Source organism: Littorina saxatilis, unplaced genomic scaffold (assembly GCF_037325665.1).
Source record: "Littorina saxatilis isolate snail1 unplaced genomic scaffold, US_GU_Lsax_2.0 scaffold_194, whole genome shotgun sequence".
Lineage (NCBI taxonomy): Eukaryota > Metazoa > Mollusca > Gastropoda > Littorinimorpha > Littorinidae > Littorina > Littorina saxatilis.
Window position 1 is genome coordinate 150,498 of NW_027129665.1, and position 15,261 is coordinate 165,758.

The window sequence follows — 15,261 nt, forward strand, 5'->3', positions numbered from 1 at the left end:
TTTTAGACAAGCCAAATACATTGCTGTTTTTCTGTGATCATTGCATCTGTGACTGTGAGAAGTAATGAAAATATTGCTCTGTGGCCAGAGCATGCATCTGCTAGGTTTTCAGGGATGCTTGCTTTATTGTAAATGAAATTGCTACACTGTTTCCTTAAGTCCAAAATTGCTAGTGCTACACTCAAGCAAATAATCACAAGCAAGAAACAGTGCCTTTTTGTGAGTTCTGATTCTTACTTCGTGTAGGCGTCGGATTATGGGCCAGAAAATGTTGTCCACACTGAATAGTATCACCGTTGACACTCTCTTATGGGCATAGCTATGTTTGTGCTTTCCACGTGAAAATGTGTGAGATAGCATTGAATGATTGATTCAGGTGTGTGATCACATTTTAAGACAATGCTACACTCAATCACCATTTGCTCCGCTGACAACTTTTTTTTTAAAGCAAGTGCTATCATTAATTTGTTGTTCCAAGTGACAGTATAATGCTTCCAGATTGAATTGTTTGTATGAGAATAAGAGCTGTCTGAATATTTGATTTTTGAAATTCAGTTGGCTTGTTCTGTTTGTTTCAGATCCATGACCATGAGCTCAGTGTGGTTGGCGGACCTGAACTAAAGACGACTACTGACGCTGTGATGACGAAGGTGTTCCATAGGCTACAAGGTTGCTGACATAGGGCTCTGGGGGAGGGCAGGGAAAGAGACCATGGTGTACGCTGCGACTAAAAGCCATCAACAGTGAGCTGTTTTTCATAATTTGTAAAATCATCCTGGTCCTATTAGGAAGAAGATACAATCCATGTCAACAAAACAACAAGTTATTAATTTTGTCTCAAATTTTGTTCTTTGGAATCAATTTTAAATTTGCCATGTTTTCACATGTGAATGATAGTTGTCAAAGCTTTTACACTTCACGTTAAATTGCTAGAAGCCAAGTTCCTGAGCTCATTTGTCAGTGTCATGGATTTTTGACTACATACGAAATAAGGATGTTAGCAAACGGTATGAAGTCGTCACATATGCGTCTGCATGTCATAGTACATGTATTATGAATTTCCGAAGGCCCCCAAATAAAAAGTCATAGTAAAGGTAACTTTAAAACAAATATAAGTATAGGTATTTTTTTTACTTCTCTTCTACAAGGATTACAATGTGTTGTAATTTCCTCACTCAAGTATAGTTGGTGTGTTGTAAAAGCGTATGGTGTGTATGCAAGTTTGTGTGTCTGTATGAATTTTAGCAAGTTTACAGGCGTCAGGAAATAAACTTTAGACTTGTCTCAAATCAATGATAGTTGTTTGATGTTCATGTTATTTTTTGTTTTGTCATGCAGAGGCTGTTCCGTGAAGCTGTACAGGTGCCACAGGTCAAGACCTTGAAGACGGCCGTTCAAGACTTGATTTTGGAGGCCTGTGATAAAAGAAAGAGACAACAGGCCATGGAAGAGCCTTCATTATTTGGTTTACAGTCATTGATCTTTGTAATCTCTATAGGCTTATTTACAATGCTAGTTGCAAAATTTGAGTAAAGAAGAGTCTGGGGTTTTGTTGGACATTATTTAAGCTAAGCTTTAAACTTCACATTCTTCTACAGATGATGTTGAGGGAAACGTGGGTAAAACCCCTGTAATTTTGCAATGGCTCGTTGTATTGCTTTTACATTTTTCATGAGTATTGATAACACAATTGCAAAATAGTTTGTAAAATATCATGGCTCTCTGATGAGTTTGTTGGTCGTACTGGAACTTTTCGTAAAAGTTGTGTTAAACTGTAATTACTTTTTACAGTATGGTTGCACAAATTTAGCATTTTGCACACTTCAACACAAACTAATATTACATTTTTCGTTTTTTTCAAATCTTGGGCTCAACATGGTAGGACACATGTAGCCGACTTTATGGTCGGCAACGATTGTTTACCAATTCAGCAAGTTGAAAACATTGTTGGGTCCACCTCCTCCCTTTTTTTTTCAGTATAACGTGGTTTATAATGCGGTTAAATTATTTGTTATGCGAAATTCAGATCGCGTGTTGGTGTCGGAAAATTCCGAAATTTCTCGACTTCTAAATGGAGACGATTTGGATAAAGCTCGCAAGTTCCAAGAGTATATATTAGGTAAAGATTATCAGAATCCCTGTTGTATGAATGTTTGGTTACATAGACTTAATGTTACAATTACCGAGTGGCACTGGCTTATTGTTAAGAAAGTGACCACTGAAACGAGATTGAGAGAAATGCACTGGACAATTTTAGATATTTATCCAAGCAACATAATATTATTTAAAATAGGTATGTTGATAATAATTTGTGTACATATTGTCCAAATGTAATAGATTATATTAAACATTCCTTTTTTTGATTGCCATAAAATACATAACATCTGGTCAGATGTTGTATGTAGAGTTATTAAAAAAAATATACGTCCGGATAGTATTGAATGCAGAGGGGTGTTGCAGGTAGCTCTGTTTCCTCCTTGGGGATGAAGCTACCAGGGGAAGGGATTGTGTTGGAGGTGCGGGTAGAGGGGTAGCCCTTCCGGTGCCCCCCCTTGGACCTCCCTAGTCTAGGACCCTGGGTCTTCGCGAGGTCGCCATTGTGGCGTAATCCCTCCGGACTAGCATAACGTTTCCCTATCCCAAGACCGACCGTGCGTGGTCTATGACAACATCCTCTACGAGGTGATCCTATCAACTAGGCAGCGCAAGCCCCTAGGCGAAACACTGACGGCGGATCTAGAGGAGAGAACCTCGATAAAAAATCTGAGCTGCCATGAAGACGGAGCATGTTGGCTGAGGACAGCGGGCAGACCTTCTGTGCCGACACCCATCTACAGGAGAAAACCAGGCATGCACGCATCAAACCCAACATGGCCAGGCCATTGAATGCAGAAACAGCCTTGCTGGGCTTCCAACCACGTGAACACATTTTTCTTCAGGCAGTAGAATATATAAATTAGTTGATAATAGTCGTTAAAATGTGCATTGGCAAATACCGTTACGGTAAAGCTATGAATATTTGTTGTATGTTTGATGTGACATTAAGATTAAGACAGACTGAAAGGTGTTAAAGTTTAAACTGCATTGAAAAAGAGACCAATGAAGAAGGATGCTCCCCGCCAACAAAAACAAAAAAAGAGAGAGAGAGAGAGAGAGAGAGAGAGAGAGAGAGAGAGAGAGAGAGAGAGAGAGAGAGAGAGAGAGAGAGAGAGGAAAAAAAAAGAAGGGTTGAAGCAGCCTGCATGCAACTGAGGTCAACAAAAATTAAAATTGGGGATCAGTATAGGTACAAAAGCCACTACGCGGCTGGGTGGTTGAGTAATATGAACGCAAAAGAACAATTACGAAAAATCCCGCAGTGGGGCACTGCGGTTATGAAATTAAAGGCCCCTCCTGTTTTTGGAACCGCAGGAGCTTTCTAGTTTGCTGTTAGGTAGATTTTTGGTTCCTCTTTCCTGTCATGCTCTCTTTTTCTTCATGAATTCTTTTCTTTTTTCTGCCTTCTTGCTCATTCACCTGTATTTTTTCCAAAAATCTCTTCTCTTGCCGCTTGTCTCGCGATTCATGTATAGTTTAATCTGTTAGTGTTCTGATGTAAGTCCAGCAGTAGATAGGTTAAGCCTATTTTAACATACTGGAAACTGGTAATCTTCCAGTAGGTATTAATTTAGTTTTACTAAAGCCTGCTGGGACACAAGTAATGGGTTAGTGCATTTGTAAACAGGAATCGCTTGACAAGTGGCCCCCTTCATCCCCCCCTTCCTCGTCCTGATATGGCTCTGCGTAGTCGGCTGGACGTTAAGCAACAAATAAACAAACAAACAAATTACGAAAAACAGGTTTTCCAATATCAAACCCAGTCTAGCGCAGTAGACTGAACTGGCACGTCACTCATAGCGATATCGTAAGCGTGCCAGTTCAGTCTGCTGCACTGGACTGAGATTTGATGTTGGAAGTTTGATCCACATTAACTCCACGTACATTTCGCAACGATGTTCATACACAAAAATACAACGTGCTATTCACATAAAATTCACGTTATGAAACCAAAAAAATCACAATAACGCAACGTTGTTTTAACGTTGTGTTTTTGGTTGGATCAACGTACATTTCACGTAAATTTTGCAACGTTGTTAAAGACACCAAAAATTCACATTTTCGCAACGTTGTGTGTTTACTGGGAGCAGACGAAAGCGTAAGTTTTGTACTGAAATGAACGTCTTTCGCAAATATCAAGACATATTTCAAGACAAGTACGATGTGAACAGAACACTCGAAGGCCCCCAAACATTCTAACTATGTTATCATAGCACCAACCTCCCAGATGAATGCAGGTACGTTGCGAGAAATAACATGCCAACTTTATTTTTTTCGAATGATCGATCCATAAACAAAGTAGATCAAAGTCGACCTACTCACAAAGTGGTGACTTTACCTTATTTGCAGTGATTGGACTACAGTCACAGTTACACACCCAATTCGACTCTGCGCAATGTTTGAATGTGATTGTTAATCTCGAAAAATTCGAAAGTGATTGTTTTTTTTCGGAAGGGTGGGTTTCTTTCAAAACACGAAAAATGGTGCTATGGTTTACACCAACTTGAAGTAGTAAACACATATAAATACCTTAGTCTGACGTTTTTAACTCGTTAAGTTTCCGCAGTGCACTAGAGGACACAGCAGTGAAAGCCGAAAGATGTGTGATTGAGACACTCATTACTCTGAGAAGAATTAGTTGTTATACTCTCCCACTGTGTTCTTTAAATTACTCAATGCCCAAGTGGTGCCGATGTTGCTGTATTCCTCTGAAACGTGGGAATACGAATCCCACCCTCAAATTGAGAAATTTCACACGCTTGCCTGCAAACTATTTTTGTAATGTTTCTGTGAGAAAAAAGATCCTAATGATTGTGTTTATGGTGAACTTGGCCTTGTATATATTCTTGAAACACTAGTATCCTCTTTAATCAACGTTGATTGGTCTCAATGGCGGAACTTTCAGTTGGTTTGCCTGTCACATAATGGAAAGAGGTGAAGGTAGTCAATCGTCGGGGGGTGGGGATATTTAGCTATTCTGCGTCGCGTTGGTGCACACACACACACAGAGGCACACACACACACACACACACACACACACACACACACACACACACTAACATACACACACACACACACGTACGTACACACACACACACACACACACACACATAAACACGCGCCCGTGGGCTCGCGCGCGCATCATCACGCAAACACACACATAAACACACACGCACACAAATAAACACACACACACACACACACGTGCGCACACACACACACACACACACACAGACACACACACACACACACACACACACACACACGCTTTAACTTAAGGATAACCTGGATCATGAAAGTAAAGCTCCTTTGTGAGTGTTGATTCACTTTGAGGTGTCTGTAGTGAGACTTTTGGGCGTCCCTCATTCACATCACTGCTCAACGTTTTCAGTATTTGTTCGACGGTATGTCTGGAGACAAACAACAAGAAGAAAAGTTACACATAGCGTGTGATATTATGGAACACGGAGCCTTTAAGATACATACTCCCCAGTTCTGCAAACATAAGAAGAAATCACACCTGTCTATGGTACGGCAGCTTCGTTGTCCAATATTCTTCTTCATTTTGTCTGCTGCTCAAATGAAGTAGACGGAACTGCTGGCTATCCTCTTACGAATCATGATGCATGACGAAATTATTGTCTACAAAGATATACCCATTCGCGAAGACCCCGTCCGGTGTGCGCGGTGTCCTATGTCTGAAACACGAATTCAGGACCCTCTGAAGCTCATTGATATCAAAGAAAAAGAGAGCTGAAAAAAGCTCAATCCTCACCCATGATACTTTTTTTTGCGAAAGCTGGTATGTACAACAACAAAAAAATATCGCCTGTGCACCCGAGAAAATTTGAGTTGATTCTGAAAAGAAGAATTGTAAAAACGAAAACTAAGCTTACAACCCAGAGAAACTTGCTTAAAACTCTTTCCGGCCTGTGCCCGATAGTTTGTCGGGCGCCTCTGTGCAGTTTTCTCTACCTGGGCGCGTATATAAGACGATACGACTGCATGTCCTATATACGACAAGCGCCCCGAAGTTTGATAGCTCTCTTTTTGCTGAATTTACAGGCATCGGACAGCCTCCCCGATAGCTAGCAGGGGGGATTCCCTTGTTTACAGCCGCTCTGCGCGTGCGCCTGACGCAGCAGCTGCGCCCTGTCAAGGCTGTGCTTGCTGTGGCTGGCTGACCGTAGCTGGCTCACCCCAAATCGGCGCCACGCAAACATCTTGATATGCACCAGACACGTGAAACCGCAACGCGAGTATCACTTGTGAGACAAGAGGATAGGCACCTATTCTGTTCGCAAACTGAATGTTGTCAGTTATCACATCCGCCAACAGTCGACTGCAAAATACCGTGCATACGGAATATGAATTTGTGCATGTATCCCGTCCCCCAAAATCGTTTGTCTTAGAATATTTCTTCTTTCCCGGTAACGCTGCAAACTGATGGCCGCAATCTTGAAATCAAAGTTATCGTAACGACATTATATATTTGATGGGTTGTTGATAGACAAGATTTTTGTGTCGGTCCGAGGGGGAGCATATCGTCTTTTGTGTTCTTTGTGGTCAACTTGCTGCCAATCTTGTTGCCAACACCGATGGTCGTCACGATGTCTGTGGTCGTCGTCTCCATGTCTGTTGCGGAGATCGTTGTGCTGGTGCCAGTCATGGTTGTCAGGAAGATCGCCTTGGTGATGCCAGTCAGGTCGGATACGATCGCGGCGTGCGTCCGCCCCACTGTGCCCATATTCCGATACCCGCCAGTCTGTGTCTTTCCTGATGTGGTTGCTGTGATGGTTGCTGGTTGGACTGCAGGCGTCGTATCTGCGTAGTCGGCGTCCCAGGAGTGATCTGCAGAGTTGTGTCCTCGTTCTGTGTTCCCCTGTGTACCGGCTGTGTATCGTGTTGTCCACGTAGAGGTTCCCGTTTTTGTAGTAAGCTGTCCTTTCTTGGTCCTTGAAGAACTGTAGTTGAGAGCGTTGACGTTGTGTAAGGTCAGCAGCTGCTTTGATGGAAGCTGTCCTGAGGCTTTGACGCAGGTCCTTGCCTTGTAGCACATACAGTTTGTCTTCCAGCTGCTCGAAGGAAACGATGAGAGGACGTGGGTGTTGTCCGCGTCGACCAACCCGGTGGGCGCTTTTGATGTCCGAAAATTGCCAGTTTCCATTGTGGGTGTGTTCATTGAGTGTCTCAACAATCGCCTTGACACTAGACCTGTCGTCTTCGCGTTCGGACTCCGGGACTCCAAGAAACTTCAAGTTATTTTTCCTGGCGTTATTGTCGAGTTTCTCAAATTCTTGCTCCAAAACATCGAGGCGGTACAGTGTACGCCCACTGTCTTTCTGTAGGTTCTCAATGTCTGAGCGTGCTAGTTGAGAATCTTGCTGCAAAATGTTCACATCATGCAGCACTGTGTTCAGTGTCTGTTCAATACGGCGAAAGTTCTCTTCTATCTTTCTACTCAGATGTCCGCCCTGAGTCTGAAGACAGTGCATGACTTGTGCAAACTTCTGATCTATCTTGTCTTGAAGAGTCTGGAGTTTATGCTCGATCGTGTCCTGTGCATTCTGTGTGAAGGAGCTGTAGCTGTGCTGGGCCGTACGGAGATTTGGCTGCATGCCCGTACCACTGCGGTGGTTTTCTCTCGTGTGTCGATGCATAGGTCCTGGGTTTGGCTCTACATCTCCACAAGCAAGACGAAATGTCGCCATGAACACCGCCACTTGCACTAAGAGGACATGTGCAACGACATGCTTCAGGCTCACATAAAAAACACACCGGAACCAGAGAGAGCGAGAGAGACAGAGACAGAGAGAGACAGAGTGAGTGAGCGAGCGAGTGAGCAAGAGAGAGATATATATATAGAGAGAGAGACACACACACACACACACTCATGCACACACTGAAACAGACACACACACGCACAGACATACACAGACATGCATATACACACACAAACCAGAAGGAGTGAGAGCGAGAGACAAAATGAGACAGAGACAGTCGTCAGTAAGTAGTGATATTGACACGTAGCGATAATGACACGCAGCGCTAAAAGATGTAGTGTTGTCGACACGTAGTGATAATGAACGAATGATAGCGACTCATGATCATAGACAAATTATTTGTAGCACTAATCAACGTAGCGATAGCGGCACGTAGCACAAATGACACGTAGGACAAATGACACATAGCGCTAGCGATACGCACAAACACAACTCCGTTCAGGCGAAGCGTGCAGATTACACGGATTACATGGCAGTCACCACTCACACACGCTGGAGGGAACAGAGTTTTCAATCACGCCCTCGCAGATTTCCAAATGAACCTTTGACAAGTGTTCTCCGAATGTTAGTAAGGATCCGTGTCAACACAACACCACTGTCACATTTCAATGTGCCAAGAGCAGTATAACATATAGATATCGACTGTCCGCTCAATAACAATGGAACTTTTGTTTACGGTTCTGACACGGCTGAACACAGCCACTGTTTCTTAAAACAAGAGAGTGAAAACCACAAGAACACTACACTGTGACTTTCCAAGCCACACAGTCTGTATAGCACAGCACGGCGATACGAACATGATCAAACAGAAATTGAATTGGGGGAATCAGTGAGAATTGTGCATAATTCGTAATTATATGAAAATGAGATGTCTTTCATAAACTGACGATATTAGTACACACACACACACACACACACACACACACACACACACACACACACACACTTACACACACGCGCGCGCGCGCGCACACGCACAAAGCACAGTTATACAAGGTGATACGCACAATGCTATGCTAACTTAATTTGTCTGTCCCCAGAACTAGAGTTTATATGGGACATAACGTGGTTATATGTTAAGGTCTGACACGCGCTATTACACACTAGCCTGTGAAGATGGGTCATTGAAGCTACATTTGCCTGCGGCTCAGGCCACTGACTGTAGAATGGGGGTGGCGCCTGTCGCACAAAGGGACTGAAGGCACTGTACATAGACGGGTGGAGCAGATGAGGGGGAGAATGGGATACCGGTACCTCAGCACAGCTCTCCATACCGGCATGAATTGTTTCTCACACTTGAAATTATTTTCATTGAGGTCTTTCTTATGTTCGATTTTTTCAAGAGACTTGCTCAGTTGTAAGCGAGTAATAACTGACATGATTGCAAATACGAATACACTGATAAACCCCCTTTGACATAATCTAAACTCAGCCAAAAAATTATTGCAACAATTTTCGCACAATCAGAAAAACTTTAAACCACAATTTCAATTAAAATGGATTGTGGTTTAACGCTTTCTTGAACGTGCGAAAATTGTTGCATTAATTTTTTGGCCAAGTTTATATAATATAGAACATGATTTGCAGCAGGTTTTGATGAGGACATTTGAAGAGATTACTGCGGGGTAATGCCATGTGTTGTCCAGGGCGCGAATCTTCACATCGTTATAATCTCCATTGTGGCCTGTATCCGGAATAGCACACACTGTGTCCACACAGCCAGCATAAAGTTACAGATGGCAACAATTAAAGTGTTCAGTCAACCATGACTAAGCAGGGTAGACAGCGAGGCTGGTAGACGGATACAAGTCTGTTGAAGTTTACAGTCACAGACACTGTCTGACGCCCAGTTGCGTCATGCTGAGAGAGAGAGAGAGAGAGAGAGAGAGAGAGAGAGAGAGAGAGAGAGAGAGAGAGAGAGAGAGAGAGAGAGAGAGAGCCAGTCAGACAGTTCAATTAATGATACGAGAGAGAGAGAGAGAGAGAGAGAGAGAGAGAGAGAGAGAGAGAGTTCAATTAATGATACGAGAGAGAGAGAGAGAGAGAGAGTGAGAGAGAGAGAGAGCCTGTCAGACAATTCAATTAATGATACGAGAGACAGAGACAGAGACAGAGAAAGACAGAGAGAGAGAGTCAGACAGTTCAATTAATGATACTAGCCAAACCATATCTGGGTACCAACCTTTCTGCGTCGCGTTGCAGTAACCTGCATAGATGACCAATGTATAACGAGCAAGCATTGGAATCTTTACTTGACCACGATACGTTGCCTCGAGTTGAAGCAAAGGACAGAAGAAAGTCCCGTTTGTCTGTAATCCAACGGCCGGGTGGAGCCGAAGACCGAGGCTGAAAATAGGCTGTAAAACAACAACAAACAACGAGGCTACAATTGCGTTACTGCTGCATGATGTTAAAACAAGTCGCGTTAGGCGAAACTACAGCATTTAGTCAAGCTGTCTAACACACAGAATAAAACTCAACGCATTGCATTTTGTTCACCAAGACAAAACAGCTTCGTCAATCCCCGCGGTAAAGAAGTTGCTCATGTGAAACTGACATGCAAGAATGGAGATTAATAGCGTATTGCAGTGAGCAAGAAAACGCGTTTTTCTGTCTTCTGTTTAACTTTCTGAGCTTTTTTTTAATACAATATATTATATCTATATGTTTTTCGAATCAGGAAATGATAAAGAATAAGATGAAATCATTTTTGGATCGATTTCATAAATTATAATCGTAGTTCTAATTAACGTATTTTTGTTAATTGTGATCACATTTTAAGAGTAAACATGACATATGTACATAATTTTAGATTCAACATTTGATGCAGAATACGATGCAAGCAATTGTACATCTGTTTGCGAAATTTGATTTTAGTGACAAATTTACCGAGCAAACTCATTCATTGGTTGTTAAGCCTTCAAGCTGAAATGCAATACCAAAGTCCGGGCTTCATCGAAGATTACTTGACCAAAATGTCTATCAATTCGGTTGAAAAATGAGAGCGTGACAGTACTGCTTCAACTTTCACACAAAAAGCCGGATATGACGTCATCAAAGACATTTATCACATAAATATTTAGAGCAGTCTTCATTCAATGTGATTCAAGCGGCTGTTATAATGGGGATATGGTCGTGTTTCATTTTCATTTTTTCATTGTTATTACTTTTTTGTCACATCACTGGGAAATGTGGGGCACTTCCTCCCAGTGGAGAGCTAGCAGCAACGGAGTTGCGCTACCCAGGTGTCTGCATGTTTAGGTGTATTCAGCCACCTGCATTTATGGCAGAATGACCAAGGTCTTTTACGTGCCATTGTGGTGACACGCGGGTAGGACATGGCTTCTGTACCTGGGTCTGAACGTTGACCCGTGTCCGTCCCGGCCCTAATTCGAAGCTGCGACCTTCCGATCACAAGTCCAGCGCTCTGCCAACTGAAATACCGGGCCCCCATGTCTACAGAAAACTGTTTTGTTTTAATCTGGCGTAAATCTAACTTTTTTCGACTGTTAATATCCTGTGGAAGAATCGACTGTTCAATGATGACAATTGTATCAATTTGTGATGGACAGAAAAATACTTTCTGGAAGAAGGCATCGTAGACGCATATACCCGTGTGTATCGGCAATGTGTTTTAGGTTCCGACGTCAGGACTGAACATCTTGGTGTGTGACTGTTTAACGTGTGGTGGAGTGACATCGCTAGAAAGTATGCTGAAAGACTTGAACAACAGGTCCAACCTTCTCTTCGTTGAATTTTTGGTACGCAACATTGTACACTACCAAAAGACAGTGCCCTATTTCATAAGTCTGTATTCTCAAACGCATGTTTCGGATTAGCTCCAAAGAAGACCTCAAGGAACAGCATGAGCGTGGTTGAATGTCTTAAAGTGCCGCTGTGGTACATACCACAACTGTGTGATGTCATTCTACGGCGTCTGTAGATAGTGTTTGATCAGAGAATTGCCTGTCACGATATTAACTATGTTGACAGTGAATTAAAGGTAAGTTAGATACCTGATTTTATTTTATTTTATTTGACACCATCAAGAAAAATATAAAAACGTTCCTTTTCTTGTGGCAAGGGTCTTTACAAAACTTTACATACTTTGCAAACATCCTGACGTTTACACATTTACAGCCATTACTCGACATCTCTGTTGAGCCAGTCCAAAGTCTTTTGACGTTATGATTATTCTACAATTGGAGACAGAGTTGTGATTCTGCTTATGAATACAAGGCACATTAGCTATCTATTAAGGTTGTTATTTCAGCGGAATATTACACACCCTATGTCTGCATAAATATATAAATGTAATCTGTTTTATAATCGGAACTCCACTGTACAGTATCAGTCTAAAACAGGAATATACTGAGACCTTATATTTTCGTTGATTATCATTTTAGTCTATGATAACGATGTACAACACACACACACACACACACACACACACACACACACACACACACACACACACACACACACACACACACACACTGGCTATTTACGTACTTACTTACTAACGTCTTTCTTTTCTTTATTTGGTACTAACGTGCAAGTTGACTTTCTTACCGATTTTCACACATATACCGTTCAGACAAATTCATAAACAATTCCAGCTAAAGGTGCAAATGAAAAATAAAAATAGTACCTTCTGGGCGATCCCCTCCTCGGCAGGCGTCAACGAAGAAAACTTTTGGTTTTTTCAGCGAGCGTCGGGCACTTCTCGGAATAGATGTACGACTGAAGTTTGTCGATGCTAACGGTAGAATCATCAGTTCCACACACTCCTGTCATACCTCCGTGCGAAGAGATACAGCAAACGAAGCAGTTGTACTCTGAATGATTTGTATCTCGAATCTTTTTCAGTTCTGCTTGCATTTGTTTTCGTGTAATATTTTCACAATACTCCACAACAAAGTCGAGCTCCTGAAACGTACGCTTGAGAATTTCTGAAACAGTTGTCAAGAGTTGTCAACACACACACACACACACACACACACACACACACACACACACACACACACACACACACACACACACACACACACACGACCCACACCATCCGAATAGGGATACACTCTTTACTGCCTCGTTGCAAAGTATGGGTCGTACACGACCCCTGCCATCCGGACTGTGTTGTTCCAATGAATTCATTGTTTGTTTGTTTGTTTACAAAGATAATTCTTTAAAACATAATCGTCATGAAGATTCGATGGTGTTTGAGGATTAAATGAAGTCTAAATCAAAAACTCCCAATAGCTTTAGAGATATAAACACTTCTGATGCTCTGGATCATCCACAACCCAGGAAGCACGATGAAGGTATTGATTTTGACACTAACCTCCATCGCTGGGTCCTGTTTCCAGTTTTTTGGACCTCTCAAACGTGTAATTGTTGATTATCAAGCAGATCCCTGCCAACAAGAGAAATGCGAATTCATAAGGCTCCCCCAACACACACACACACACACAAACACACACACACACATACACACACACACACACACACACACACACACACACACACACACACACACACACACACACATAATATGTCAACAAGTACATACCTACATTTATGAACAACTGATTGCATACATACCAGCATTGTCTCAATCGTTCGTAGCATATTACATTTGAATCCGTACACAGTTGCACCCGTCTCTTATAAAGGAACATTTAAATGACCCTAAAACAATGCTCCCCATAGCAATGCTAATAACTTCCATAATTATGTGTTGAGCGAATTACCTTATATTTGTACAGGGTGACACACAAAAAACCGGTCATCATCAAAAGTCGAATAACTTCAGAAATGTTATTTAGATCAACACAACACTTCAGCCACATTAGGTCAAGTCTATGTAGCAGACATCCCCAAAGGGTCAAGTCTGTACTACAAACACTCTTTGTTTCACTGGCGCACAAAAATGTGCTCTATATGAGCTCCCCGGCGCTGCAGGCACACTTGGATCCGGCGGGCAAAAAAACCGGTCATCACCTAAACTTGAATAACTTTTGAAATAATTAATCAATTTTTTTAATTTTTCAGATTTACCAAGTGGAACCAATGTTCTATGAGTGTACCAAATGTGAGCTTCGAGATGGCATAGACTACGGAGGAAAAGACATTTATAGTTGAGGCATATTTTCGGCTGAAGTCAATCCATGCAGCTCAATTGCAATTCAAAGAACGGTTCGGAAGTCGTGAATTTCCTGTCCACTCAATGATCTACAGATGGGTCAACACGTTCAGAACCCATGGGACTGTGCGTAACCTCAATGGTACAGACACTAACAGACAATCACACTCTGGACGACCGATATCATCAAGGACACCACCACATTACCGTTTTTTTATTTGTCACCCTGTACATGAATTTCATCGTATGCATGATCATATTACTAAGTGTCAATGTTATAGGTATATTAGTCTGATTTGTCTGCTCTTTCAAAACTAATATCCAAATTTGATTATCGTCTCAACTGCAGGAGCTGTTACATTGAGCAGTACCCACTCTTACCGAATTTAAAACTTCCAGAATGTTACAACAAAAATACGAAAACACCCAAGATCATCGATGACCTGAAAAAAAACCAGTTAGTAATAATAATAATACGAGAATTTATAACGCGCACATATCTCACCACAAGGCGACTCAAGGCGCAACGAATTGCATAATTTGAATAGGGCGAGTGTGGCTAACGCTCAATGTCAAAGCGCCTACTATTGAGTAAATCCCTGAATTTGGATATTGTTTTTGAAAGAGCACACAAATCACACCACTATACCTATTTGATGATTTGATCATGCATAAGATGAAGTTAATGTACACCAAATTTGAAGTAATTCGTTTAACAGATGCAGCAGTTATTAGCATTTTTAATGGGTGGCATTTTTGGGGTCACCCTGTATAATGTATACATGACTGTGTTTATAATTATTAGCCATGGCGTCATCAGCAATCAAAATGGACTACTTGTCACTGCTTTGGTAAATAAGCAAAATAACAGTGCGGAGCTGTGAGAAGAATTTGCCAAAATAGGGCATTGACCTTCAACGCGTTCATGTGGATATTGTGAGGACGTATTGGGAGAAAGCACCTTTAAATGCAATAGTCTCAAAATGGACAGTAGACTTTAGACAAAGCCTGCAAGACAAACACCGTTGTATAAAACCGGATCTGCTTGCAACAATGAAACCGTTACCTAGGTGAATGATGAAACTTTTAACACCAGATTAAAATCAAACGCGCCTCAGAATGGCATGCCAAAGTACTTTGAAATAAAGCTGATTCTGCTGAGTTTCATAAAAGATTTGCGACAATCGACGAACCATCACATTAACCTGCAACCGAAAAGCAGTTTCAGCAGTGGAA

At 41.8% G+C, this 15,261-nt stretch overlaps 1 protein-coding gene across 1 annotated transcript in view; it reads right to left on the reverse strand.

Annotated features, from left to right (window-relative positions):
* The window catches only part of LOC138957889 (uncharacterized), a 50,550-nt gene that overhangs the window by 20,783 nt on the left and 14,506 nt on the right, over positions 1-15,261 (reverse strand). Inside the window, exons 2-5 of the mRNA XM_070328925.1 lie at positions 13,225-13,296; positions 12,532-12,832; positions 10,063-10,237; positions 5,383-5,507 (exon numbers count right to left, since the gene is read on the reverse strand). Coding sequence (XP_070185026.1) covers positions 5,383-5,507; positions 10,063-10,237; positions 12,532-12,655 — 424 coding nt within the window. The 5' untranslated portion in view covers positions 12,656-12,832; positions 13,225-13,296. The remainder of the gene's footprint in view (positions 1-5,382; positions 5,508-10,062; positions 10,238-12,531; positions 12,833-13,224; positions 13,297-15,261) is intronic.